The following is a 27,810-nucleotide window of genomic DNA, read 5'->3' on the forward strand; positions in this document are numbered from 1 at the left end:
AAAGAAATGAGAACGTGAGCCTAACTTCCGTTCTTTTGTTGACATTTTTTGTAATTTTTGCGTAAATGTTGATCAATTTTTGATAAAGTGTATGATAAAATTGTTAACGATAGTCTCATTGGTTATGCTTTCAAGATAGAAGAGAGTTGATCAATAGTTAGAGTCAATTGTTTTGGCAAAATTGTCAGCTAAATTTTGAAAAATTCAGCATTTTTTCCTTTTCCAAAAAAAACGGGTTTTAATATCCTTATTTGTCCCACTTTGTCCAGATTGACCGGTGCACACATCAAAACTGCTGACCTAAACTTCTATTTATCAGATATGATCTAATTGTACCTCTGGTTGTTAAGAAAGTTTTCTGGAAATAACATTTTTGCGGTCTTCCGCCAATTTAAACCGACATTTATAAAAAAAGAAATCTAAAGTTTGTTTTTGTTATAATAAAATTTTAATTTGCCAAAAAGCTATTACGCAATTTTTAAGATTTTATCAGTTTTTTAACAGCCACGCAGCGATAGCAAAGCCATTTTTCGTCCCATCGTTGATTTTTGCAATGAAAACGGATTCTCATTCTATTTTGTGTCTGTCATTTTTATTTTTTTTTTGCTTTTTGTAATTCCAATGAAAGGGTCTTTTTCTTTTAAAGGTTCAATCAATAAGAGGTCCATTTATGTTCTGCCTGTGTTCAATGTTGATGTGTAGTCTTTTGACTTAGTCTCACTAATGAGATGCACAATTGGCTTCTTAAGTAGTAACAGTTTAAACTATTTAACATTTTAAATTTGAAGGCTTACGGTTGTTATGCCTTACGCTTTAACAAGTGTTTTAAAAAATTAATGGTAGTTTGAGATATGCCAATTGATCTTGTATGCATCGACACCGTTTCATCGCAGAATTTAATTGAACTTTGGGTTTTTGCTTGTGTTCGTTCTTTTTGTAGTGGTATGACTTTCTGAATATTGACATGTCTCAATAGGTCTGTATGAATGTGTCAAGGTACGGAGCCGCTGAATGATTGATAGCTAATTGCTTTCATAATTATGAATTTAATTGTTTTCAAAACTGTAAACGTATTTTCTACTTTTGCCCTTTTTCATTACTGTCTAATTGTTATTTATTCTCAATAAAGACAGTTCCCATACCATTTCAGGTGAAATGCAAGTCATTTGATTCGGCGGCCGTTTTTTATCTGATGCTTTGTACATCACTAAACTGATGAAAGTTTTTTTTACCTGGTCATCCTTATTTTAGTGCTGCCGTCTTTTTTCACTGTCATAAACCACTCTTTTTCAAAAAATTACCTCCTGACAAAGTTTTGACGCCTTATGCTCTCACTTGAAAATTTTTAATTGGTCTCGAACGAAGTTTGAAACATTTATTGCAAACATATTTGTCTTTTCGTGCAAAATTTTAGCTTGACTGTTTCTTTCAGTTTCGGCTGGCGTGACATTTTCCCACTCTATTTTTTTCTTTTCATGGGATCCAAAATGCTCTTATTCTGAAATCAAGCTGCTAACACAAAGGGGGCGAATAGCTGAATGGTTAATGTTTTAGACTAGCAAGCCGGATGTCGCAGATTCGAATCCCTCCCTAGTCGGAGTCTTCTGCTCCCATAAAAGAAATTATCTAGGCTACAGCACTCTCTGCATTAAATTGCCCCGTCTGTCGTCAGAGCAGAGCAAATTGTCCGACGGCAGTTGAATTATGTTTCATTTCAAGCAAATGTCTTAACTATGCAGATGTTTTTCCGCGACAGTTCTTGCTTTTCAACAACTAAAGGCAACAACTAAAATAAACAATCGAATTATTGTTTTTCCACTTTTACTTTTCATTCATGCTGCCAAAGCCAAATCAGGGAAATTCTTTTGTCAACTTTAGTGTTCTTGGAGTTGGATAAAGTAATGCTCAATTAAACCAAAACTAACAGATCAATTTAAAAATTTTTTGAACCTGTTATTATTCTATCGAGTAATATCAATCATAGACTTTGTTTATAGAACGTCTTCCAGAAATCTAACAATTTCAATGTAAAGTTTTGTTGTTTACGCTATTCCGGTACTTGTATCAATTCTATTCTTTGCCATAGTTTCTTTTACGTGACGATTAATTTTGTAAACCTGGTTGTGTTTATTTTTCATTTTGCAGAAATTTAAGCAAAACGATCACCCTTGTTTTCATAGATGCTGACAAGGTATAGATATTGCTGTGAAATATTTCTTTCCTCATCAAAGAAAATTTTAAGGATCTTTGTATATATTCACATGGATTAGGTGTGATCACCCTATCAACAACCAAAATCAATTAGAATGCATAGCCAACTTGTGAAAATTTTAACTTAAAATGCTCCGAAAGCTATTTAAGAGATAAAGAGCAAGCTGTCTCATTTTTCCGTATACTTGCCTATTTTCTGGCTGAAATGGGTACAAAATTGGCTTGCGACACTTCCTTCTCGATATAGTTCTGATATATTCTAAACATTTCAAATATATTTTTGTTTTTCACTAAATTGGGCTTTTAGAAGCTGAAAACGCAGAGTATATATCGTCCAATAATAAATAGTGTTTAATGCTGGCATCACTAGCATAGAGCTGAATTTGTGTGAAAGGAAATAGTCGTTTTTATGCTGCTTTTGTAATGAATTCTATGAGTCTGGTCACTGACATATTCAATTGATGTTGCGAAGATAAGACTGGTGCTCAAATAGAGTGACCACAAAAATGGTACAAATTAACACCCCATTAGTTTACCTAAAAATAAGATTGAAAAGAATGATTTTTAAGAAGACGTCTTTAAATGAGACTACAAAAGTCCCTCCTATTTGGTCTTGGTCTCTCCACGTATTGGATTTTAAGCAAAGAAAATCGACTAGTCAAACAGAGCTATGCCCAAACTTCTAGAATTTTTTGCCGCGTAAGTTTGCAAAATATTGAGCCGAAAAACTGTTTGGGTGGTCGCCAATAATTAGCTCTAGCTCTGTGCTTGTTGCTTTTTACTTACCTTCGTGATTCATACTTTCTAATTTTGATTTTTTAATCGGATGATACCTCTATCTTTTATCAGAAAATGTTTAAGGCTCGCGTTTGATCTAATTATGTTTGAAGTCTGGACAACGAGGATGGTCCATTGCTAAATAGTGATCATATGGTTTTAAGATTGGTTTTCTTTTGTATAAAGTATGGTAGCGTCGCTGTGGTAGCGTCACGGAGTTGCGAAGTAGACGATGCAATCTGTTTATAAAAATGTCTTTCTTAATTAATAAGTGCATATTTGAACACCTGTTCTGATAAATCTGGGTCTGTTCTAGATTTGGTTCCGCCGAAAGTCAGTCAAAGGGCTGACAACAAATCTAAGTGATCGATCAGGTTATACCTAGTTTTTCCGTAAAACAAGGATGAAAGTCCTTGAAGTAACATTTTCCAAGAAGGAACTGCAAGTCTACTGGGGAATATTTTTCAAGACGACGGAAAAATGTCAGATTGTGGACTCCTATTGCATTTATAACAAAACATTGTTTGATCCAGGTTTCCAGTGTGTTATCGAAAGTTTTCTATCCTATAAATGCTTTCCTGTTTGCTTCAAGACTTAGGCTATGCTATTAGAGTAGATGAATGGAGACCCAAGATTTATCTACAACAGATCCAGAATTTGTCAGAACTTTTGTTTAAATGTGCACTTATTAATTCCGAAAGACATTTTATACACAGATAGCATTGTTACTTCGCAACTCGGTCACCGACGCTACCGTATTTTATACGAAAGAAAACATCTTAAAACCGAATGATCAGTATTTAACAATAAACCATCTTCGTTGCTTCACGACTTCGGCTATGCTATGTAATTTAGTTGGTGAAGTAACCTACTATGTTGTAGTTGCATCGAGTCAGCAAAAACAGGGTTCTTTTAAACAGGGTTTTTTGATGGATCAGTTGTGTTGTTGGGCAAGGTAGATCAAAATATAACTGTATCGTAAAATTACAAACATGTCCTAGTTTAAAACTGAAGAACGAAGAGCCTTTTAATGTAGGCGCCAACCATTGGTTTGGAGTGCCAATACTAACGCAATAGTGTTTAGGAGCTCCAACTCACAAGCCCTCGATATTATGAACCACTTTGACTGCAGCGAAGCGCTGAAATCAGTTATCAACACAACAGAGAGATTCAACTTTGAAAGGTACCCAGCTAACGTTTTATTGCAGCTTTATTTGATTCACGTTATTTGTCTCTGCTGTAGACATTTTAATGCCGATTGAAGTGAAAATAGCAATATGCTAATTTAAAGAAATGATCAGTTCAATTAACCTAATGTTTCAGTACCGTCAAAAATTTATCTGTCGAAAACTTGATAGTGTGCAGCAATTCGTATGCTATTAGAGCAGTGATAGAAAGTGCCATAAAGGATCCGGAGATTGGCTTTGATGACGTCATATGTCTGACTGCATCCTACCAAGGCTCAGTTGTAAACATGGTGGAAACTCTGTTCAAACTTGTGCGCCAGATTATTCAGCAGAAGTGGAAAAGTTAGTGGGTCTCAAATAAATTGGATTAATATTAGTCATAGTCACATAATAATAGTAACATTGAGTCATAGTCACGGTCTTAATTTTTAAAACCAAAATGGAAAGAGTTTTGTAGTTCCATCAGAAAAAATTATTGGGTAGTTGTGGATAACGTAACAATTTACCACGTAGTTCGTGAGACTTCGGATTGCTGCAAAATATTTTTTTTCTATATCCTCTTTTGACGACTCGAAGAGCTTAATTGGAGCAGCCAAAGAATTCTGTGTCAGATTAAACATAGTCATCTAGTAAAGCAGAAAATACGAGTAATGCTTTTCTGCGAGAAATACTGAGTTTCTAAAAACACTTCCAAAATGTCCCAGGTGGAAGTTTTGCTCTCAATTTAATTTTGACAAAACAAACTCTGAGGCCAAAACGCTGTTTAAATTTTGTTCTTTTTCGTTGTTCGTCTCCTTTCTGTCGATTTCAGTTTTTTTAGTCACTCTCAAACGAATTGACTAATTTATCCTATTGTTCTTTTTTGTTGCGTTCTGCGTAATGATTTTTCCTCTGATTGATTTTGCCTATGTTAATTTGCATTCATTGAGCGGCAAAATATTACAACTAAATGACATATCAAAAGAGCTACGACTGTAGGTCTAAGAAGGAGAAATAGCAGTGTGCGTTTGCACATATCGTTCCCACCCTTCAACTGATCCATTGACATTTTTTAAAAATGAAATTAAAATTTATACACGATCATATCTACAAAGTAACGGATCTAAAATTCTCCTTCGCCGCCAATTGGTTCTGAAAGATGTCTTTTTCAAACTTCAAATTCAAACAGGGGCAAAAAGCACATTTGCTCGAGTATATTTCTTCTTCTCGTTACTATTTTACGGATGTATTTTAAGCCCATGTATTAAGATCAGTAAAGTAAACGAGCGCGAAAAGGTCCGACAGCCTCAATTTTTGGTATATAGGTCGCAGGTATTCGCATTTCACAGTGCGAGAATATTAGCTAAAAGTGTAATTGATTCTAATCCTTTGATCATGTCGCCGACACTAATCTAGTCCTTTGATTTTGGGTGATTAATCGCCAATTGCAGTGCTATTGTAACCAGAACTGGCTGTCGAGATTAGCGACGAGGAGTGGCAATTTGGTCTGTGCTTTTTGCATTGTCGCTGATTTTGGGTTATACCGTACAAAAGTTGTACTTTTGGCACAAAAGTCCTATTCTATGGACCGTACAAAAGTTTGACATTTATATATTGATATCAGACAAGTTCTCAAAAAATAGGAAACATGAAACCTGTAGGTATCTGGTAACCTGAAGATTATGTTCATAGAGAAAAAATTATTAGTAAAAATTATTAGTAAAAAAATTTTTTTCCGTAGCTGTGATAGCGATTACTGATTGGAGCTATTTTTGGCCTTCTCTTGGTTCTTACTACTCGAGTAAAAACCCCAAGAAAACCAATGAGTAGTAAAACCACCCCCTGTTTTACTAATTGGTTTTCTTGGGGTTTTTAAACCTTAAGTACTATTTGTTTAAACAGCGTTTTGACCTAAAAGTGAAAGCAAAAGAGTAAAATTACTAACTTTTCTGAGCGGGAAAAGTTTTTTGATCATGCGTTGTGTTGAGAACATGATTTATTGACATTGAAAAGCGTTTTTAAGAGAATGGCAAAAAAAGATAACCGGTTTTAGCCGTGTTTTGTCCATTTGGCACAATGTTGCTGCTTGCAATGATGTTTTTTTGTTGAAATTGTTTTTTTTATTGATGCTTCATCAATATGTAACCCTCTTCAATCTCGCATTTTTGTTGTTTTCTTTGTTTGAGCGTTTTTTTGTGGAATTGGAGTATAAAACAACGTCTCTTCGATAATTCGTGCATCGAATGGATCTTGACGTGAGGTGTTTTTGACATGTTTTCTTTTGGCTTTTGGTTTTAATTACTGGAAAAAGGCTTTCTGTGCACCTTCAGGGGTCTTAGTTTCGTGTTTTTATTTATGGAATTAGTGTTGGCGTTGAGTGTTTGAAATTCAGCGAAAATCATTTTCATGGTTTCCGAATGATGTCGTAATCTTCTGCTTTTGATGTCTGTGCTTAAATCGTCTTCATTCTGACAGGGGTGGAAATCTTCACCACATTTCTTTGACCGGGCGGGGCATAGAATAAATGTTTTAGCACCAAAATATCGACTCTCACAAATTGACACTCACAAATTGACCTTTCCACTCTCTCCTCAATTGATTTCTTTTTGCTTTCATTGGAGGAGTTGGAGTCGATTGAGAAAATCTAAGCGTAATTGAATCTTGTCTGAGGATATCTTTATTGTACAGAAGCTCTAAATGAATTGCACAATTTTGTGAAAAGATCATGTTCAAAAGAGAAAAATTTATTGAAACGAGATAAAGCGATGAAGCATGATGACTGCGTCATATTGTGCTAGGGTATCAGAGTTCGTTAAAGCTAATGCTAGTTGGCCGTAGTATCAAGCTTAATAGGCTTAGAAATTTAAATCAGTATCGTTGTTTTATTTAAATGAAATTGTTCCCCAAATTATAACACTTTTTGTACTTTGAGAAAAGGGCGTCAATTTGAATCTGTTCTGTTCCTGTGTCGACATTAAGGGGGCAGCTACTTTTTCAGCTAATTTCAGCTACTTTTTGGCTACGGCAATCTGCCGGATATGTCTCACATTGTCTTTTAAAACTGTTTTGAGCGGCTCCTGTTCTGTATGCTTTTTTGCTTGATGAGCCTCGGGTATTAGACTTCAGAGCTACTGATTTTCTGAAGCGGTCTAATATAATAATTAACTTTGATTAACGTAGTTATGGTAATTGTGGTGAACTAATCTCTCAGCTTCAGTGACTCCATGTGTTTAGTTCACTGATATCAAAATTTATTGTGCTTTCTCAATGACGAGATCAATGCTCGGAAAGAATTTAGACTCTTGAACAAAATTTCATTCATCACATAAAGGCAAATTAGTTGATATTATTGACTGCCTTAAAAGACTGATATGTAAAAACTGTGACCTAAATCTTGGCAACTTCTTTTTGTTGCTGGATCTTGCTATGCAAATCTTGAACTGCTTTTTCTAAATCGAGATAATTTTGTCCCAACCACCTTTGCTATTAAATGCTCTGAGAAAACTACAGATAATAATAAACTGGTAATACCTCCGGCATTACCAGTTTATTCCCTTTTTGAAAACGGAAAGTCAACTTAAATTGCTAAAGCGGGTTTTCCACGAAATCCAGAATTCTTGATTTTTGCGTGATCTAAATTGCTCCTATTCAGAAATTAAATCTGTTGCCAAAACAAAAACGGTTGCAGGAGAAGCTAGCACAAGGTCCTCATAGCCGAATTGTAACTGCTTCTGTAACTTACGCGTGACCCATGCCCCCTCTGAATTAAATTGACCCGCCTGTCGTTAGAGAGCAATTCGTCTGACGTTAGTCGGTATATGTTTTTGTGTTCAATTGTTCCCGTATCATGACGGCACAATTCTGAAATCTGACCCATTCATCAAAATGTTTGTCGCATATTTTGCTGTTTGAGATGCCTCTGGCAAGTGATAAATGTTTTATTGTGAGCTAGATGTAGAGATAGTTTTTGTAAGATTGCCTATCGCGTGCTCAAACACGTTCTCGGGAGCAAGTACTTCTGCTGAGCCTCGCGCTCTTCTGGTATTCTCCCGGGTTCCTGTGCTTCTCCTCTGCAAGGGGGCAACCTCACTTCTGCTGTTGGCTACTGGACCAGAAAGAAGAAAAGAGTTGCAGCTAGAAGATTGAATTGAAGTCTTCTGGAGAGGGTAGCTGGAGAGAGGGCCAAGTCCGTTGTTGAAGCTCCAAAAAGTCCGAAACACTGATTTTGAATTTTTCAGAGTCCTCCTTTTATCCTACTTTTCCATATGCCTTAAGTTTAGCCAATCAAAAGTCTTGACGTCAGAACTCTGCTTCCTTTGTTTTGGTAATACGTACCGCATGGAGCATGAACTTGGAATTACCAACCCTCTCCTCAGCATCCTTTCCTATTTTGTTCATGCATACAAATTTCAATCAGAATCACATACCCATATTTCAAGTAAATTACTTTTTAATAAATTGCACATGTGTTGCTACTAAATGAGGGATATGAAATTGGTACTTCATTAAAAAGGGTAATATAATTTGTTTTACGGTGTAATCAACCACCTGAGCCTCCGTTCCTTGCTAATTTTTGTGACCAAATTCAAACTACATTTCCTATTCAGTATTTGCTTATAAATTTTGTTTGCTTTATCAACTTTGAGGATTTGGTGGATCTTGGATCAACTACGAATGGAAACAATCAACGGAGCAAGAAATCAGCAAGATCATTGGGTCAGTAGTAAAATAAAAGCAAAACTTAAAAGACAATTGTAGACTGTATATAAATACACTTTGTTCATATATGTTGGTGAATTAATCTTCTTTTAACTTATTCCCTTAGTCAAGCGAATAGCGCTTGACTCAGGCATTTTTCTTTTGTTATAAGCATTTGAGGCTATGCAACAATTATTTAGTCCTAAATTGCGTCTATTATTCAATCCTACAGTTTTGTCGCGATAAGCAAATCTATTTGCAGTAGACGGCTGCCTATTATGATTTGACTGACTGGGTTTTGCTTCCTTAGGATTCTCCTTCTTCTGCCAAAGAATCAAGTTTATGTTCAACTTCTGCTAGTTTCGGTTCATCTGGGGAGACTTTGATGATTTTGTCCATGTTTTGTAGATAATTACTACTTTCAAATGATGTTGGTGCTAATTTAACGCTAATTAGCCCATGTAATTGCGTGCTAAACTCTGAATGAGAGCATTTTAGATCACTTCAAAATCCAGAAGTCTATAAATTACGAGAATTAAGTCGAATTGCTCTGACACAGAGATAGCATTCATTAAACCAACAAGATCCAAATGATGTGCTCAAACCTGGAAACGTAGAAGAAAAGTACAAGTGATGAATTAAAAAGCATATACCATAAGTTAAAGGATTCTTATCTTAATAACCATAAGAGCTAGTAAATTATATGTAGTAAAATTGAGTTAAATATTGGGCTTGCTGCAATAAAGAATCAGCAGGATTCCGTGCAAATCCACTTGTGTCATGATAAATATATATCTAAGAGTTGTATATATTCAATCATGTCCAAGAAATAAATTCTTTTTTTAAGCAATTGTTTATCTATGTTTCAACCGAATAAAAGCAAAGATCTATGATCTAAAATTTCTTTATTATGCTTCATTATGATTCTTTGTGTCTTTACATCTAAACACAAATCAATCGTCACTTCGCCGCTTTCTTGCCACTGATTTATTTTCCGTGCTGCTTGATTGATTTTTCGGTGGATGTTGGTACTATTGAACTTCCGGTACACTTCCAGTTGAACTGTGACATGTCCAGGTAGTTTCTGTCATATTGCCTGTGCATGTCCAGCACACTCGCTGGCACTGGCTGCTGACCTTTATGGTCCACATTTGGCCACCCAGTCAGCACTTGCTGAAATATTTTAAAAATACTGACATCATCAAAGCAATTACCAAACCGGCATATAATGTAACAGTGGGTAAATAATGCGATGTAAAATGGGTTGTATTTCTCACTGAGAATGGTACAGATGTAACAGTAATATTGATAGATTTAACTCAAAGATGAAAACTTATTTTTTGAATTTTAATCATTGAATATTCAACAAGGGTTGTTTAGTATAAACTTATATGAATTTATATGAATGACGTGAATTTATAAGTTAATAAAATGTGATGTTAAGTATCAGAATCATTTTACCGGGTGTCTGAGAGGTCTTTCCTTGGGTACATCTGAAACAAAATTCGTCCTGCTTTGCTTGAAAATTGCAATTAAATGCTTTTTTGACATGAAAAATGATAGATTGTCAGATTTTACGGAAATTTTCTAACTTGACGCCACCCAAGTGCAAAAATAAGAGAAAGCAGAAGAGAGAAGTGACAGAAAGTTTTTGAAAAGTTTACTGTATTTCGGGTTGTAATATGACTGAGGCACGACAATGGGTGGAATTTGTTCAGACTTTATTGCATTCTTTGGCAGACAATCTGGCCTGCATTCTGTTGAAACAAACACACAAAAAATGTTCACTTTGAGCGAAACTGAGTGAAGGTGGTCACAAAATAATCACGTGTTCAAGGTTCGCAAAACGAGCGGAACCGCTATTTGCAACATGTCGTTTCTCTGTCCTCAAAGTTCTCTCCGATTTTTGGCATTTGTGAATCTTAGGTGAAAAGTTTTCTTGGTTAAGTTGTAAGTTTTTTATTGCAATTAACGTCTTTGAAATACCCACACCTTTATCTGCTAGATCGCTTATCAGTCGGTTTTTGTATAATTATATCAGAACACAACTGTCGTTTAAGACAAGAAACACAAAAGTGACTTGCGCAAGTTTAGTCCCCCAGTGTTAGATTCACCTTTTGCTCTCTCACTGAGCCATCAACCAATTATCACATCTACAAATCATCGCCCTGAAAATTGATTTTTACCATTTATATGCTAATTGTTAAAGTAAAAGATGTGCAAAAGCGCCTCAAAGTTTTATCAGCCTAGTTTTGTGTAATTTAACACAATCTATAGGTTGAACGTAATTATTTAGGGTAGAATAAGATTATTTGGCTGGTGAAAAATAACACAATAATCTTGAACCACTGATAATTGAACTTTGCTAGTGTTTCTTCCGTATCACAAAATGTAACCGATTGGAAGGGAGAGATAAATTTTTCTCTCGAGGAAACCGTGTGCCAATCAATACTACATACCGTCAATTTTGTTTCTTAAAACTTTTCTATTGATTAAGAATAGTTTCAGATTTTTTAAATCCGAAATCGTGACCTGAGCTAATTGTTCTGACCCGACATGTGGGGGCAGGAACTGTATGCTCAACTGTTTTTTTGTTCAGTCAATTTCAGCTGATTGATATATTAATCGTATAGAGTTCTGAGTGGTATCACTGGAAATCCCGTCAACCGTAGAGTGTGAAATTAGTTTTATTGTTATTTTGTTTTTTTTCGACGAGTGTTTGAGATTTAAAGTTTTTGTGAACGTTTCATTTTTCACACGAATGTTGTTCACATTGTTGGCGATTTTTCAAACTAATGTTTTTCGTTAACTTTTGCAAGTTAGGTTACTGTTTTTGGGAAATATTATGTATCAGTAACCCTGAAGCAATATTGAATATAATCTTTGTCTCATTGTGGTTTTTTGAAAAAAGATTTATATTTGGATCTATATTCCGTTTTTAGAGCCCTGTTTTTGTGTTTATTTTTGGGGCCAATTGTGGACTTATGTGTGACTTTACGGCGAAGTGTACTAATTGACATGCATTTGCTTTGATTTGCTCGTAGGTAACTAACGATATTATTGACTTCAAACCTGGAAGTTTTATCTATTTTTTGTTCTTCGTTCTTTTTTACTGCATCTGAAAACTGACATGACTCGTTGAAAAATGAAGAGATCTAGATGAACCTAAATAAGGCTCTCATTATTCATGGCATTGGTTACTTTGAAACTATTAATTTTGGTAAAAAGTTTATTAATTTTAAATGTTTTTGTCTCGTATTGTAACAGTCTGATTAATGAAAGATCTCATTAGTTGCAGAAGTGACATAAATGAAGCTTCTGAATGATAGCTATTATTTATTACGATTGGATACCAGTTTTTTTTTTTAAAATGTAAGTCAAACTTGAGTTGTCACCGTTTTCGTTCTGTCTTGTTGTCTTTCCCTTCAATCTCAATTTTGATTTCTTCATTGATCGGTGATGAAATTTATCAATCTATCAAGTTCTATTCGTTTTATGGCTTTTATGATCATTGACATAAAAGTGGCCTCATTTAATTTAGTTAAAAAATCGTAGAAATTTTGAGTTTTGTTTGAGTTTTGTGTAGAATTGGTTTTGGTTAAATTTGCTTGTTTGCAATCGGAATTTTCATTTTGTCTGAATAATTATATGGCCATCTGATTTTATAAACTTCCTATTTGAAACTTCCGATTGTGTTCATTTGCAAGCAAATGCTTATAAATTTTGTTTGAAAAGTAATTACAATTATGAGAAAAATTATTGCGCATCAATATTGTTTTTCCTACTTGTTATTTTTTTAGAGTTTCTAGCTGCTTCATATTCAAACATGTTTTTTCGTAGCCTAATTTTAGAAGATTTCTGTGCGGTTATCATGGGTTTTTTTATTTCCTAATATTTTTTGAAAAAAATGGAGTTTAAAAAAATGATTTTCCAGTTTTTTTCCACATTCCGATTTATATGATTTATTGACTAATTGTTTGGAACAAGCGTTTGGTGATTTCCAAATGCAATTCTGACGTACTTCACTCATGACCTAACTGGTGATTATCTAGCTTAAGTGACCTCTATTGGAATTTGCATTCTCAATTTGGATTTATAAGTGAATGCAATGGTCAATTCTTTTAACTTCTACACTCATTTATAAAAATACTTTGAGTTCTTCAAATCCATTTAAAGTTTTGTAGCGGCCAAAAACGCTGGATAATAACCACTTTGTCAATTGAGATACCTTACAGTTTGAATTTTAATTTGAATAACGATGAACCATGATATTTTCGTTTTTGGTATTTGGAAAATTGAGTTGTTTACTTGATGAAATTGTCTTTTTAATAATGAAAAACTTGCCCTAGATTTGATTTGTTGTCTGTCGTTCCTTTTGCTCTAAAATTTGCTCTATTGAAATAAAGAAAATTGAACTGTGTTTGCATATACAGATGTCCTTTCTGAAAAATGTATATCGAAGTTTAATTTGCACAACTGCTGAATCTGGCCATTCGATTGGTTTGTTTTAATGTTGTTTGTACACCATTGTTTGAATTGTTCCGTGAGACTGAGTTAAGTATCTTTGATTAAATTTGAACTTTTTTTGTATACTGTGTTGTCACTCGATCTTAATACTGTGACAAGACGTTGAAGTTCTTACGTAAATGAGGTCAAAATAACCTTCGTAATATCTTTATTTTTGTGTTTTTTCTTACTCTGAAACCATTTCTTCCAGGAAGTTTTTTTTTATTTCAAATGTTTTTTTTCCGAAGTTTTGTTACAGTCGGAGTAAAGGAAGATCTCGTTGGTTGATGTGGTGGTGGCAGGAAAGAAGCCTAGCAGTGACTGGAGAAAAATTTAAATGAAACTTTTTTACCTGTAGTTTTTCCCTTCGAACTTAATTGTTGAAGTCTTCATAGGTGAATGATCAGACATATATAAATTTATATTTTTCTTTGTGAGAATTATTCAACGATTAAAAAACTGTCTCCTGTTTTTGAGTAAAATTTTGTTTTTTTTATTACTCAGTTTTGGTAAAATTTGGTTCTTTTTAATTGTATTTATCAGTTATTTTGATTGCTGATATGTTCAATTGGCTGTCTGAAATAGCGTTAATAAAAGTTCTGATTGTGTCTCTTTGACATTGGATTGTTTTGAATTTTGTTTCGAAAATTATAACAGCTTTTGGTTAAAAAATTCTCTACCGTTAAGTATTGTTTTGTCGACTCGTAAAATAATCTCATTAGCAACATGTCCCGGCTGTCTCACCCTCAAATCTCTGTACTTGCGTGTTATTCAGTGGTCTTATTTTGCGTGTTTTCAGTGTGTTGTGTTTAATTTTTGACTATACTGATTTTTGCAGCAAAGTTTTTCAATGAAATTTGAAGTCTAAATTTAGAATATAAATTCAAATTTAAATGAGCCCGTTTTTTAGTGATTTTTATTTACTCGTTGAATCACAGTTTGAGATTCAGTTTGAAAATGGGATAGGTTTTGATTAATGAATCTCAATTTCTGCTGTTTTCCTAAAATTATTTATTTGGCCAATTGTTCTTTTTCTACTTGATAAATTGCATTAGAGACGATTATGTGTCTGTCGTTTTGTTTTTTTGAGTGTTCACTCCAGCTCCATAAAGGAATTTGATATCATGAGTATAAAACCATATTTTGTAGTGAACCATATAAAACCCTATCATGTCTTTTATAGGAATCTATCAAAAAAAGGAACTAATTCATTCAAGGCAGTCTATCTCTGCTTCAATTGGTAGTCCATACAGACAAGATTGAGCACCAGTGAGGTGGTGGGAATATTATGTGGCATTGCGATATAGCCGGTTTCCTTGTAATGACTATGATTTCTAGTTTTATGGAGCTTTCACTGGCAACAGTATAGTTTTTGAACCAAAATTCTCAAAATGATGATGAGCCGATGAACAGAAAAATTAGGAAAGATGATTTGATACCGCTCTGATTTTAAGATTTCAAAATTGGTCAAACGGTCAAGGAGGCGAAATGGTCAAAAGGTCAAAACATTGAAAAGCTTATGGTTTTATATACCTCGACAAATATATTTCCCGCAAATGTTTACGATTTTTGGCCGTGTTTGATGGTCTTTTGTGCTCGTACGAGATTTTCTCGTAAATAACAGGTCTCAAAGGCTTTCTCTGGAATAGTATTTAAATTTATTTAATATCTTTAATGGACAGCTAATCATTTTAATGACTTTTTCTCAATTTGTTTTTTAAAAATATGGTAATTTTGATGTTTGCCCCTTTTTGTTCTCTTTGTTGCCAACTTGCAATTTTTTTCAATGATTGACAGTTTTTTCAATTTTCTCGTGAGGGAGACACAAAAAATCGATATTTTCTGTATGCTTTTATGGCTTTGAGACTATGAGTTTTCGTCAAAAAATTTTGCTGTTTCTCATATTGGTCAAAGTTTCTTGGTTCCTTTTGTTGTTTTTTCACTGAAGCTTTTGAAAACTAAACCTTTGTCCTTACTTAAGAATATATATCAAAATTTATTTTACTCAACTGCTGAGTCTGGCAAAGGAGATTGATTTTTTTGATTTTGCATGCACACCATTGTTTAAATTGTTCCGTGAGACTGAGTTAGGTGGCCTCGATTAAAATAGTATATTTTTGTATATTGTGTTTTCACTCTATCCCAATAAAGTGACAAGACGTTGAATTTCTGGAGTAAACGATGTCTAAAAAACCTACGTAATATCCTTATTTTTTGATTACTCTGAAACCATTTGTTCAAGTAATTTCTTTTTAATATTTCGACTTTGAGTCCAGATGTATTTTTTCTGTAGGTTTGTTGCAATCGGAGTAATGGTAGATGTCGTTGGTTGATGTGTTGGTGGCAGGAAAGAAGCCTATCAGTGACTGGAGGAAAATATCAATAAAATTTTTTGTTTTCTTTTTCTGTAGTCTTTCCCTTCAAAGTTAATTATTGAAGTCTTCATTGGTCAATGATCAGACACATATGAATATAAATTTTTCGTTTTTAGCATTAATCAACGATATAAAACTGTCACCGTTTATTTGCGTAAAATTTTGGTTTTTTTGCTTATTTTGTCTATGATCTCTTGTTTTATGGAGTTTTCACTGGATCAATAGTGTAGTTTTTGAACCAAAATTTGCAAAATGATGATGAGCTGATGAACAGAAAAAATAGGAAAAATTATTTGATATCGCACTGATTTAAAGATATCAGAACTTTAGGAGGCGAAAAGATCAAAAGGTCAAAACCTTGAATAGCTTATGGTTTTTTATGATTGATTTTTTTTCTGCAAATGTTTTCGATTTTCAGTTTTGGCTGTTTGATTATCTTTTGCACTCATGCGACATATTCTCAAAATTAACTGGTCTTAAAGGTTCTATATGGAGTGTTATAGCTTTAGTTTACAGCTAATCATTTTAATCACTTGTAGTTTGTTCGTTTGTTAAAAATATCATTGTTATTTTGATATTTGTCCTCTTTGTTCTCCTTTTTGCCAACTTGCATCTTAGTCTATTGATTGACAGTTTTTTTCAATTTTTTCTTGAAGTTGGCAGAATTTTATTTTTACTTAATGCTTTTATGACTTCGACACTATGAGTTTTCCTTAAAAAAAAATTGTTTTTTTCTCATACTGGTTTAAATTTTTGGGTCTTTTTGTTGTTTTTTCACATAGGCTTTTTAAAAACTATGCCATGTTGTTGTAAAATTGAGGCTCAATTGAACATAGATATTGATTTCAGTCAATATTTTACGGTATTATTGGCTTCGTCTTTTGTGTGTTTTTGTAAACTCTGTGAATTTTTGTGACTTGGCTGTACTTGTTATTATTTAGGATTGTAGCTCAGCCTCACTTTCGACAGGACTCATTGGCAACATAGGAATTAATATTTAACTCTATAGTTGAGTTTTTTAGTTTAAAAGTTAAGGTTGTAATGATTTTTGAATTTTTTTGGTTTCAAAGAATGCAAGGAATTTTTAACTTTTGCCCATTTTTCGTCTTCTTTCCGCCCACTTATTACTTAGTCTCATTAAGGACAGGCCCCATGTGCTTGGTAACGATTTTCATGTAAATTTGTTGAGTGCAGGTTTTGTCTGATGCTATTTTGACTTTATTACTAGGTGTTTTCTTTTTAAGAAAACACCTAGTAATAAAGTCAAAATAACGGACTCCTAACTTCACGGTCATTACGTTTTTCAACCTCTTTATTACATTAATTAGTTTACTTAACGACATGACCGGGAAGTAGCCTGAATGACGCATTAAATGCTATCCGTTTTCTGGTAGGGATGTTATGAAATTCTAATAATACTCAACTTTTCCATAATGCCATGCATCGGAATTTATTGTACAAACGACTTACGGCATGACTTTTGATTAACTGTGAGGTAGTGTTTCAAACGGGGCTCCAATTTTGCGACAGCTTCCAGTTCAGCTACAGCAATCTGTTGTCGGGACAGAGTGGCTACCCTGGTCGGTGTTTTCTGTTTCACCATCTCTCCTGTCAGTTAAACAGAATCACTGAATGCTTGATAGCGTGAACTATTGACTATTAATTTCATCTCTTGCTTTAGCTCATTATCCTCCGCTCGGTTTAGAAACCAAGTTGCCACTGAATTAATTGAAATTGGAGCCGATATGATTTTCCTTCAAACAATGTACCTAAGATGCGACATTTAAAAAAATCGGGTCTTTCCCATTATAGCCCCCCCCCCCCATTATGGTATATTTACCATGATTGGTGGGGGGGCTATAGGTTATGGGAAAGACCCAGAAAATCGATACGGGGAAGGGGGTGGTCAAAAATTCTCTTTCTTTTCACTTACCTTTATAATCAGGGCTCGGCAGTCGATCGATGACGCACAAGGTTTTTAATTTAGTTTGTGGTGCGGTCTTCCACTGCAGACAGGTCATTAAATAGTTATCTAATCCAAGCCCACGGTTCCCTACATTGTTTCTGTTCATGGCGTGCAATTTTATATCCTAAAGGTCAATAGCTATTTGGTATTTTGTATTTGTAGGCGGAGTCAAAGAGCTTCAAAGATTTTGTGCAGCACGTTTATTGATTCCAAATAAAAAGAGGCATCAAGAGTAGAGTGAATCTTTTCAGAAAACAAAAAATTATGATGAAAAACATGAGCACTGGTCATAGTAGATGCGCCAAATTTCTGCGAATTTCCCGCCACCAAAATATATCTTTGAGAACTTTGAAATCTTTTTCGTTTCTGGGGGAGGGGGGAGGGGCGAAACAGAATAAATCCCCCAAAATTGTTGAAAAGATGGCAATTGGAATTCAAACAATTAAATGTTTACCAAACGACCTTCCAGAACGGTCTCTTCTGTAACTGGTAAATGGCCTTGTCCTAGTCCTGAGTCATCGATATTACAGCTATCTGCTACTCATTGGTACCCGCGTGTTCAAAATTGACTAAGAAGCAAATCAACTGGGCAGTCGTGATACAGCGCAAAACAGAATAGATTTTTGTTACAGGGTAAACACTTAATTCCCAACGGCAGGGTAGATTATTCCATTTAGATCACTGCGGTATTGTATCTACATAGTCCGTCGAAAACAGCACGCTTTTTTGTTTTGAGATTTGAGTCCTCTAATGAATCTGAGTTTTCTAATGATTTTGCCTAAAACTATTATAAATAAATTCGGTTTTCAAATCTAAGGACATGTAATTCTTATTAATACAGACACGTCATTTAAATTTGAGAGGACATCAGAAGGCTTATATAGACTAGTCGAGTGATGCCTTGAATCTGTATTAAACTTACACTATCAAGTGGCGGAGCTTTGTCAATCAAAAATTTGCTCGTAGCTTTCCTGGTTTTCACTTTGGTAACATCATTAGTCTTAGATAAAATGTTCAAAGCAAGGTGAACGCGATTTTGTGCGTGGCACAGAATTTTAGAAAATGTTTAAATTTAAAATAATTTTTAGAGGTAAATCAAAATTTCTCGAGGTTTCAGAAATGCATTTAATCACAAGCTACTCAAATTTGTTTCCCCTAAACTTTACTAAAATTTTCAAATTCGTGCGAAGTTGTTCTAAAGTGAGTGAAATTTTCTTTAACTTGGCTTTGTTTAACCTAGGTTTTGTTATACCTAGGCAAAACTATATTCCTATTCAAATGCATTTTAGCCGGCAAAATTGATCATATGATACCGTATACTGCTTATGAAAAGAAAAGAAGGAGGCTCGGTCCTTTTGCACAGGAATGTTACTATCCTACTGATCCACAGTTCGGATTTTATTGCCCGTCAAATGAAGCAGAGATGGGAAAATTCAAAAATCAGAAATATTTTTCTAAAATATTGTTTATTGAGTATAAAAAATTTTATAAACTCAAAGCACTCAATGATTTACAGAAAGCCCAATTAGAGGGCCTATGAATCTTGCCATTAATAAGACTACCAGGCAAGACACATAACAAAATAAGCGAAAACAAAAACTCATTATTAATTTATAAAATACTCAGTGGCGTTGTGAAAATGCCATCAGATGAAATTTACACTGCACAAATTCGCTTGCTCTTCACCACTCGAAATATGATGAGAGCTTCTCTTATTGGGAATAGGTAACTAGTACATTGATTTTTGAAACCAAGTAATTTCAGTCACAACTACAATCATCTTTCAACTAAAATATACTATATGGATTCATATGTAACTGCTATTGAAGCCAACATCGCCTGTCTTCAGTGACACTAAGTCATAAGGCTGCAAAATAACAACAAATACGGGCAAGAGTCCAAAAAATTACGAGAACAAATTATTTGAAGCCACTATGAGCAAAAGGAATTGTCAGATAAGATTGTTTAGGTCTACTTGGGCCTCATTTGGACATCAACAGGTACGGTCTCTGAAGGGGCAAAATTAAAAGACAACAAAGAGAACCCAAAATTTTGATGTCAAAAAGCTCATTTTTAAAAAATGAATTTTCAGTGTTAAGGTCATAAAATCATCAGCTGATATATGTTTCACGAGAAAATGAACGCGACCTGTCATTAATGAGACTAAGTTACGAATTGACAAAAAAAGATGGAGTTTAAAACTCTCTCCTTATTTTTGAAATCAAATAATTTCAAAGTCTTTAAAAACTTCAAGTCTTTTGAAAGAGTTAAATAAGTTCATTCACACTTGCATAGGAACCGCTGTGACCAGTCATTATTCAAATTACGTCATACCACTACAAAAAGAACATCAATTACATGCAAAATTCGGAATTTAAAATATAATCTGCGAGAAGATTCACTAAAAATATTACACATGTTCAACTGGTCTCCAATAAAACAGCATGGAGATATTTAGCTCATGCGAAATGTTGGCGAGAAACTGAAAAAGAACCACAAATTAATGCAAATATTCATTTTTCATTAATTTTTCTGAGAAAAACTCAGTATCGAAGTCTTGAAACCTTAATTTAAATTAAGTTATCTAATGCATTACTGCTTGTTTTGTTTAAAACATGATATGACCTGTCATTGATAAGACTCAGCTACAACAGCTACAAATTGACAGCATTAAGGCTAAAATAGACGGCAATTTCGAAAATTCACAAACATTTTTTTTAAACAAACGTATTTGAAGTTATAGGAGTCACAAGTTAAAACAAAACAACTGAATGTATTTTTCTTGCTTCGCTAGACAGAAATTGGGACTAATCATCAATACGACTGAGCTACATTTTGACAAATATATCGTCAAAAAGTTGAAGATAGTCAAAAATTCGATGCTATTTTCTAAAAATTTTATTCAAAGAACAATTAGGTATCTGCTGGAAATATTCGATAATTTCACCAATAACTATTTAGATTGCAAATCAGACCTTCGACTAAGGGGGGTCATTCGTAAGACTACAAAATGAACATCAAAGGCAGGCAAAACTTAAAAATTCATTGAAACCAATATCAATTCATTGCTCTGAAAACAATATCTGTTCATTGGGCCTGATTTGAGCATATATGCGATGTTTCAATAAATGAATCTCTAAGTAACAAGGAGGTTCGTTAATGCGCGTTTGCACATCACATGATGTTACGACCCGAGCTCATCTACAGTTTTGACTTAATTGTCAACCGAATGAAGAGATAGCAAAAATAGATAATGGAGTTTAAAACAATCGTTACAAAAACGTAACTACTAATTGAATTACATAATGCCATATTCCATAACAGCGCCAGCGAGATCTGCCATTAATGAGACTACGAGAAAAAAACAAACATCAAAAAAAAGCAAAAACAAAAATTTCCCGACAAAAACTGAATATCTAAATTTAAAAGCACCTAGTAACAACTTCAAAATGCAGTCATATAAAACGGTAATTTCACAAATTTAATTTTCTTATCTATACACAAGATGGACATTTTGCCTAATGAGACTAGGCAACAACTCGACAAAGAGAACCAAAAGTTAATCAACATTTTTCAAACCAAGAAATTTCAAAAGTCTTAAATATCATTAGTTTTTAACAAAATGATCCTTCATAAGTTACTGAAAACTCATTACGAAACAAAAAGGACCCGTCTCTGGATAGACTTAGCCATAAAAACGGACTAAAGGTGCAAAAAAACTCAAAAAATTACAAACGATCTGCAAAAACACAAACTATTGATACCATTAAAATCATTAGCTATTATCTGAACATTGTGTTTTGATTCAATAATTTTTTCTGCTAATTCAGCTAAAGGATTGGTACCGAAAAAATAAATAGGTTGTTTTGGGCCACATTTGAAAACCATTGGGATCTGTTATTACGCGATTATGCTGAAAGAAGAGAAAAAGAATTACAAAGATTGACCACTCAAAAAAGTTTATGAAACCGCTTAGTGTACAAAACGTCAGTGACGACATAAGATTACAAGATATGTTTTTTTAGAATACAGGAAATTGCATTTGGACCTCTCAATGAGGAAAATAAGTTACAAGTTGACGAAGAGAACAACAGAAGCTGAAAAATGTCTATTTGAAAAATCTTTGAAAATGTGTATCATAAACTTTAAGACTTTTCGCTATAAGCTGACTGCTTCGAGCTGAAACATTTCTATTTTCAATTTTTTAACGGCAATAGGATTCTTGTTTTGCAACAATATGACTTCAAAAAATCAACAAATTTGAACAAATACATTAGAACCACGAATTTTTTTTTAGAAAACTCGTAGTGTCAACGCCAATTAAAATCAATAGCTTTAAACGGAAGCCAATACATACGCTAAATTAACTACAAGGATGTTTGCGAATTATAAGTCCTAATAATTTGCAAACAGACAAATTATAAGTCTTAATAATTATAAGTCTTAAAAGACATTACAACAAGTCATTGACTATGAAAACAACAGCAAACAAAGGCAAGAACCAAAAATTCAGCAGAAAACTGCGAGAAGCAAGTGTTGAAGCCATTTAAACATAAAGTTTTCTCTGAAAATTTTATCTGTGATCCATTGAACGTCTTCTCTAAGCCAAATGGAGCTATAAATGTCAGGATAATGTGATAAAATTTCAAAAGTAACAAAAAATACGAGAACAATAAAAAAAGGTTCAAATTTTTTTTTGAAATCTTGTGGCATTGAAGTCATATAACCAGTGGACAGAAGATAAAACCACTAACCAGATTAATTTAGATGCAGTAGAAACGAAGGGGGTTCTGTCAATACTGAGACTGGCTAACAGTCCACGAAAAAGAGTTTAGATTGGTTATTGTTCAAAAAAAGTTTTCCTGTTTTTTAAAGTCTCAACAGGCATTAAATTCAGTATTTTTCAATGGAAATCAATAAATACGCTCAAATATGCCCGATGGGAAGACAAGGATGTTTCTTGTGCATAGGTAATCTAAAAGACATCACAATAAGTCTAATGACTTTGAAAACAACAACAAAAACAGGCAAAAACCAAAGCCATTTAAAACATTTTCTTATCTCTGAAAATTTTATTCGTGTTCCATTGAACGTCTTTTCTAAGCAGATGGGAGCTATCAATAGTAGGATAATGTGATAAGATGTCTAAATTAACCAATAATACGAAAATATCGTGAAATTTTAGTAAATTTGAAATCTTGTGGGGTTGAAGCCATTTAACCAATAGTTAGAAGATAAAACCTTTAAACAGACTAAATTTGGTTGCAGTAGGAAGGAGGAGGATCCTGTCATTACTGAGACTGACTTAAAGTTCAAGAAAACAGGTTTGATAGGTTAGTACTAAAAAAACTTTCAAAAACCTTTTTTTAAAGTCTTAACAGCCATTAGCTGTCCACTCAAAGCACTAGATAGGTTCACTAAAAGCTCATTTCGGAAAATATTGCACTTTTAGTCAGTGATTCTATGCCATAGGACTCCAAAAAATTGGTGAAACCTCAAAAAGAAAACGAAAAATTTATTTAGATTTACGAAAACAGGAGTCGAAGCCAAAAGACAGGAGCAATTCCTTGAAAATAAATGGCTTCATTTGACTGTAAATGAAGTTTGTCATGATGAGAATCTCGATAAGAAAAGTGACTAGTCTTTAGTTGACTTAAAGAAATAAAAAAAAATTGAAAAGTTTTCTAAAAAAGAGCTTTCAAATAGAATTCGATTTTTTTTATAGTGAACTTCCCCTGAGACCAGAACTGGTCTGTTTACGTCTTTAGTTTTTTTAGGAACACAAAATCGATTCATTTTGTGACGTGAAATGTAATTTTGAAATACTATTTTTATAGAAAATACCCTAATTTAAAGAAAAATTACACTAAAAGTGAACAAAATCATGACAAATATCCCGTGTTCACACAAAACTTCAGTCCTCGATAACTTCTCGAAAAAAAAAATGAAATTCAAAAAAATCTTTTAAATTTTGAATTCTACGCTGGACCAGCTTTTTAATGATACCACTCACATTTATCTACGATGAATATATCGGTCGGCCAAAATTGTCCGAACAAAAAAACCCATGTAGTTCCTCCCCACACAAGTGGGGGGGGGGGGCAAAAAGAAACTTGTCTGTACTCGGGATAAAACAAAACTGTAAAAAGATTTTTTAAGAAGGGCAGCGTCCCGATTCGATCCTAGTCTTTTTTATTGTAAAATTTCACGATGAGAACTAAACTGGCCTTGGAATTGCTGCAAAGCCGTGAAAGCTCAATTTCTCCAAGTAGTTGCGTAACAGATAATTTTGCGAAAGAGAATATATCAAAAACGAATTATGCTTTTTTAATAAATGTCGACTTAAATTACTCAAAGGCTGACAAGTTGTTGGTTCCAGAACACTTTCTTAGGATTCGTAACGTTAACTCTCATCTGAGTAAACGAAGATTGGGTCAGCTCTTTTATGTCTTTGTTACCGGTAATTTTGTTCAAAGCTAAGCGAGCATATTTGGTGTCATCGTTCATGAAAAATAATGGATTTTAAAAAAATTTAGCCAAAATTTTAGTTAAAATAATCGGTTCCACTAAAACAACTATCTTTTGTTCTTAAACGTAAAACTAATAGCGTTATTGTTAATGTTGTTGTTTCATGTGTTTTGCAAAATTGATCAAAATTTGAGCAAAAGTTACAAAAAATGTGAACAAAATAACGGAAATGAGGCTAATGTTCAGAAAGTTTTAAATTATGCTCGATGGAATTTGTTGACAATTTTCATTTTTTTTCAAGTCAATAACAATAAATTTCTTTTTAATTAAATCTGCGTGGTCTCCATTATCTAATAATCTTGGTTTATATTATTGATCTAAAATTTAAATGTTTGCTGATTATTTCTTTTTGCCAATCTTAAGGTTATCTCCGATCTCTGACATTTCTTCCTCTCTCCCTCAGCCTTTTAACTCTCGTTTTAAAACTTCCTCGCGTTAATGAACTGCGCTCAAGTACCCTTCTGTTGATTTACATTGCTTACGAAAATACTCCCCTCTCATTGGGTGAGTACAATCAACCGCGCTTCTTCAACATCTTATGTTGGGAAGATCGAACGCCAAATTGAAGCTTTTGAGACATTGATTCAGACATATATAGCTAATTTTATTTTTTTTCTGTTCCAATTCCAGAATTGAATTTTTTGTGCAATTTCTATCGAAGATGCGCAATTTATCAGTGCTGAGCTCTGATGCCACGGATTGCTGCTGAGAGTTTTCAGAAAATTAAATGAACAATTTTCTATTCTTGTATGTTTGTTTCTTATTTACCTGTATTGTTTTTAAGACCGCATTTTTGTTGCTATTAAATGGTGTCACTGTATTATGCTTTTTTCCTTAAGAGAGAAAAAATTAATATAGAAATGAATTTTTCTCCCGCTGTGTTCTGCCTCTGATTATTTTATTGGTCTCGTGTTGGTATTTTAGGTGAAAATTACGAGTTGAAATTGACAAATCCTTTCTATGATGCATCATGTGAAGATGTTATGATGCCCAAAACGGTTGGCATCACTTCAATGTCACCTGATAAATATTCTCATGAAATTCTACTCATTGTTGGTGGGGAACCCACAATGGTTGTTACTGGAAATGGACTTGGAGGCAGGAATCAACATGCTGCTCTTGTTGCTCTGGAGAAATACGCAGACGATTTCAATTTTTTCAAATCACATGAAGTCGCTTTCTTGGCCGCGGGAACCGACGGTCAAGATGGCCCCACCGATGCCGCTGGTGCTGTTGTTGACAAGAATGTTGCGTCATTGGTTATCCATTCAGAGGAGCTGCAGAGCCAACTGTCATCAAGCATTAGAAACTGTGATTCGTATAACTTCTTTTCAAAACTAGCAGAAGACTTTAAAGTTTCAGGAGATGAAAATTTTTCAAGTCCGCATATTAAGTGTGGCCACACAGGAACTAATGTCATGGATCTGGTGTTTATTTCGTTTGCAATTTAAATTATAATGTAGGTATTTGTAAAGGGTCATATTGAATAACAATAATTAATCTTTATTTATTGATTGGCTCAGTCGGTTTCCGTTGTGATTGTACGAGGATCGGCTACAATGTTGCTTGCACGAGTCCCGTAACCCCAATTTTTGCAATATTTTTGGACAAATTCTATTTCCGCAAACATTGTGAACTCCAAGAAGAAAGGAGTCTTTTGAGAAGCGTCACCCAATGAGAGGGGACCTTCGTTTTTGTAAATATTGTCTCACCCAATGAGCGGGGAGAACATAAATAATTTTCAAGAGTTCATAGAAGATTGAAACGAGAAGAATTCTGAAACTTAAGGAGAACAGGACTGATGTTATAGAGTGCGATTGAGAAGAGTGAAGAATTCTTCAACAAAAAACACACTTATTTGAACCTTTAATGAGCAAAAACTTTTGATTCCGAATCAAAGTTTGATAACAAAGATTTGTATTAATTCATTAATTGATCTCTAAAAAAAATAGAATTGCACTTTAAAAGAATTATTGAAATTTCAAATGTTTTTGAACGGTAAAAAAATTTATCTTTGTCTCTACTCGTGTTTGCTTTCAGTCTTTCTATCAGTGGCGTGTGTTGTTGCGTGGAAGGCGGGAACGTCTCTATCAAGTAATTTGAATTCAAAGTTGCTGTACTGAATTCTTATCAGCAGGATTTTTGTTTAACAGAACTTTTCTCCCTGTGAATTTCCTACCTGTCTGTTTTTACCACTAAAATTCAGATATGGTACTCGTTAAACTCTGGCCTGTCGTATTTTTTGCGAATTAGGTTTTTTCAATATTCCGAAAAAGAATGAAAAGTCATGGCTATCATTTTGGTTACGTCCTGGAGTTGCTCATGTGCTAGTTTTCTGCTCCTGTGATCAACAATTATGCGATAAACTTTTCGCTAATTTCGCGATAAACGACAACCAGCAATCAAATATTTTGCTCCTACTTTGCTATTGTGACTAATTGTTTCAAAAATTCTGTTTTTGTTCTAAATCTGAGAAATTTTGAATTTGTATCACAGTTCTTTTGATACAAACAAACTGTCTTGCATCATCTATTGAATTGATTGGTCAGAGGTCTTGTTATGTTTTAGCCACCATAGTCTGTATACTTTTTGTATGTGCGTATAATACGTATGCGTAGGGCTGCATTGTTTATTACTTTCAACTTGTATCATGTTCAGAACTGTGTGTGCAGTACGAACATTAAGTGAAAAAGTTACATAAATCAAATTCTTACACCTTCGGTTTTAACAAAAGTTTCTCAATCCGGAACTCCAGAACTGCAATTCCTGCAATCCTCCGCTGTTTTCAAATCCTTTTGAGAGGCCAATTAATTAAACCTTCTTCTTCTTTACCGAGGATGTAGTCTTAATGACAACTTCGGAGATGGAATTCACCTAAAGTCAGAGCCTTCGTAATTTTCAACTCACGAGATGCAAAATGTATGAAAAAAGTTATCTAAATTCTGAAACAGTAGCTAGAAGATATCTCTTAGGAGAATAGTGGCTGTGCAAAACTCTGTGTCGGCATCCAATTATGGAAGCAGGCGCTATACCCGAGAGGCACAGAATCACATCTGCCTCGGAGATAGATGTTCAAAGACAGCGAATAGCTGCGTTGAAAAAAGAGCGTGAATTCCTGCTAGGGGAACTGCGGGCACGCTCTGCGAATGCAAACGAGTTACGCAATCGCATGAGACAGAAGGAAATTTCCAAAACCCAGCAGGTCAAGCAGAAGATAGACGGCACTCACTTAGGTGTTAATTTGCACAATACTTACGGCCCAGGTGCTCTGGACAAAGCGTTGGATTATTACAATCCGCCTACGGGACATACTGCTCACTTTAAGGAGCAGAGTTGCCTGATAGCGGACTTGATGGAGCACAGGGCTAAGACTGGCCAGTACCAAGAGGCTATCAACCTACTTAACAACCATCGGCGCAGTATTCTTGCGGAGCAGGTAATTAATCAGTTATTTGGTATCTCAATAGAAACGTCGTCGACGGGGTTTGTTCTATTTCACTTTATCTAATTTTTTTGCTATTAACTGTCAAAAAATTTTGAATCAGAACTGCGTAAAGTATTGTCTGGTCTTATAATTTGGAAA

At 34.1% G+C, this 27,810-nt stretch overlaps 3 protein-coding genes across 3 annotated transcripts in view; 2 read left to right on the top strand and 1 right to left on the bottom strand.

Moving 5' to 3' along the window:
* The window catches only part of LOC142334521 (glycerate kinase-like), a 45,104-nt gene extending 19,366 nt beyond the window's left edge, over positions 1–25,738 (top strand). The window contains exons 4-6 of the mRNA XM_075382620.1: positions 4,073–4,171; positions 4,312–4,517; positions 25,152–25,738. Coding sequence (XP_075238735.1) covers positions 4,073–4,171; positions 4,312–4,517; positions 25,152–25,678 — 832 coding nt within the window. The 3' untranslated portion in view covers positions 25,679–25,738. The remainder of the gene's footprint in view (positions 1–4,072; positions 4,172–4,311; positions 4,518–25,151) is intronic.
* On the bottom strand, positions 9,473–17,877 carry LOC142334522 (uncharacterized). The gene is made up of 5 exons (XM_075382621.1): positions 17,667–17,877; positions 17,204–17,341; positions 10,517–10,609; positions 10,314–10,345; positions 9,473–10,025 (listed from the first exon to the last, which is right to left on the bottom strand). Exons 1-5 carry the CDS (start codon positions 17,803–17,805, stop codon positions 9,840–9,842), a joined length of 588 nt encoding a protein of 195 aa, XP_075238736.1. The 5' UTR covers positions 17,806–17,877; the 3' UTR covers positions 9,473–9,839.
* A 926-nt stretch (positions 25,739–26,664) lies between the features above and the next one.
* Positions 26,665–27,810, top strand: part of LOC142334523 (uncharacterized) — a 48,392-nt gene continuing 47,246 nt past the window's right edge. Inside the window, exon 1 of the mRNA XM_075382622.1 lies at positions 26,665–27,663. Coding sequence (XP_075238737.1) covers positions 27,241–27,663 — 423 coding nt within the window. The 5' untranslated portion in view covers positions 26,665–27,240. The remainder of the gene's footprint in view (positions 27,664–27,810) is intronic.

The sequence above is a fragment of the Convolutriloba macropyga genome, chromosome 2 (assembly GCF_964194025.1).
Source record: "Convolutriloba macropyga chromosome 2, txConMacr16.3, whole genome shotgun sequence".
NCBI classification, from domain to species: domain Eukaryota; kingdom Metazoa; phylum Xenacoelomorpha; order Acoela; family Convolutidae; genus Convolutriloba; species Convolutriloba macropyga.

Bases quoted from the DNA above. Each gene is read 5' to 3' on its own strand.
- LOC142334522 (XM_075382621.1), bottom strand. From the start codon at position 17,805: ATGAACAGAAACAATGTAGGGAACCGTGGGCTTGGATTAGATAACTAT. The intron at 10,610-17,203 runs GTAAGTCGTTTG...TTGTTTCAACAG, and splicing joins AGTTAATCAAAAGTCATGCC to AATGCAGGCCAGATTGTCTG. The intron at 10,026-10,313 runs GTAAAATGATTC...AAAATATTTCAG, and splicing joins AAAGACCTCTCAGACACCCG to CAAGTGCTGACTGGGTGGCC.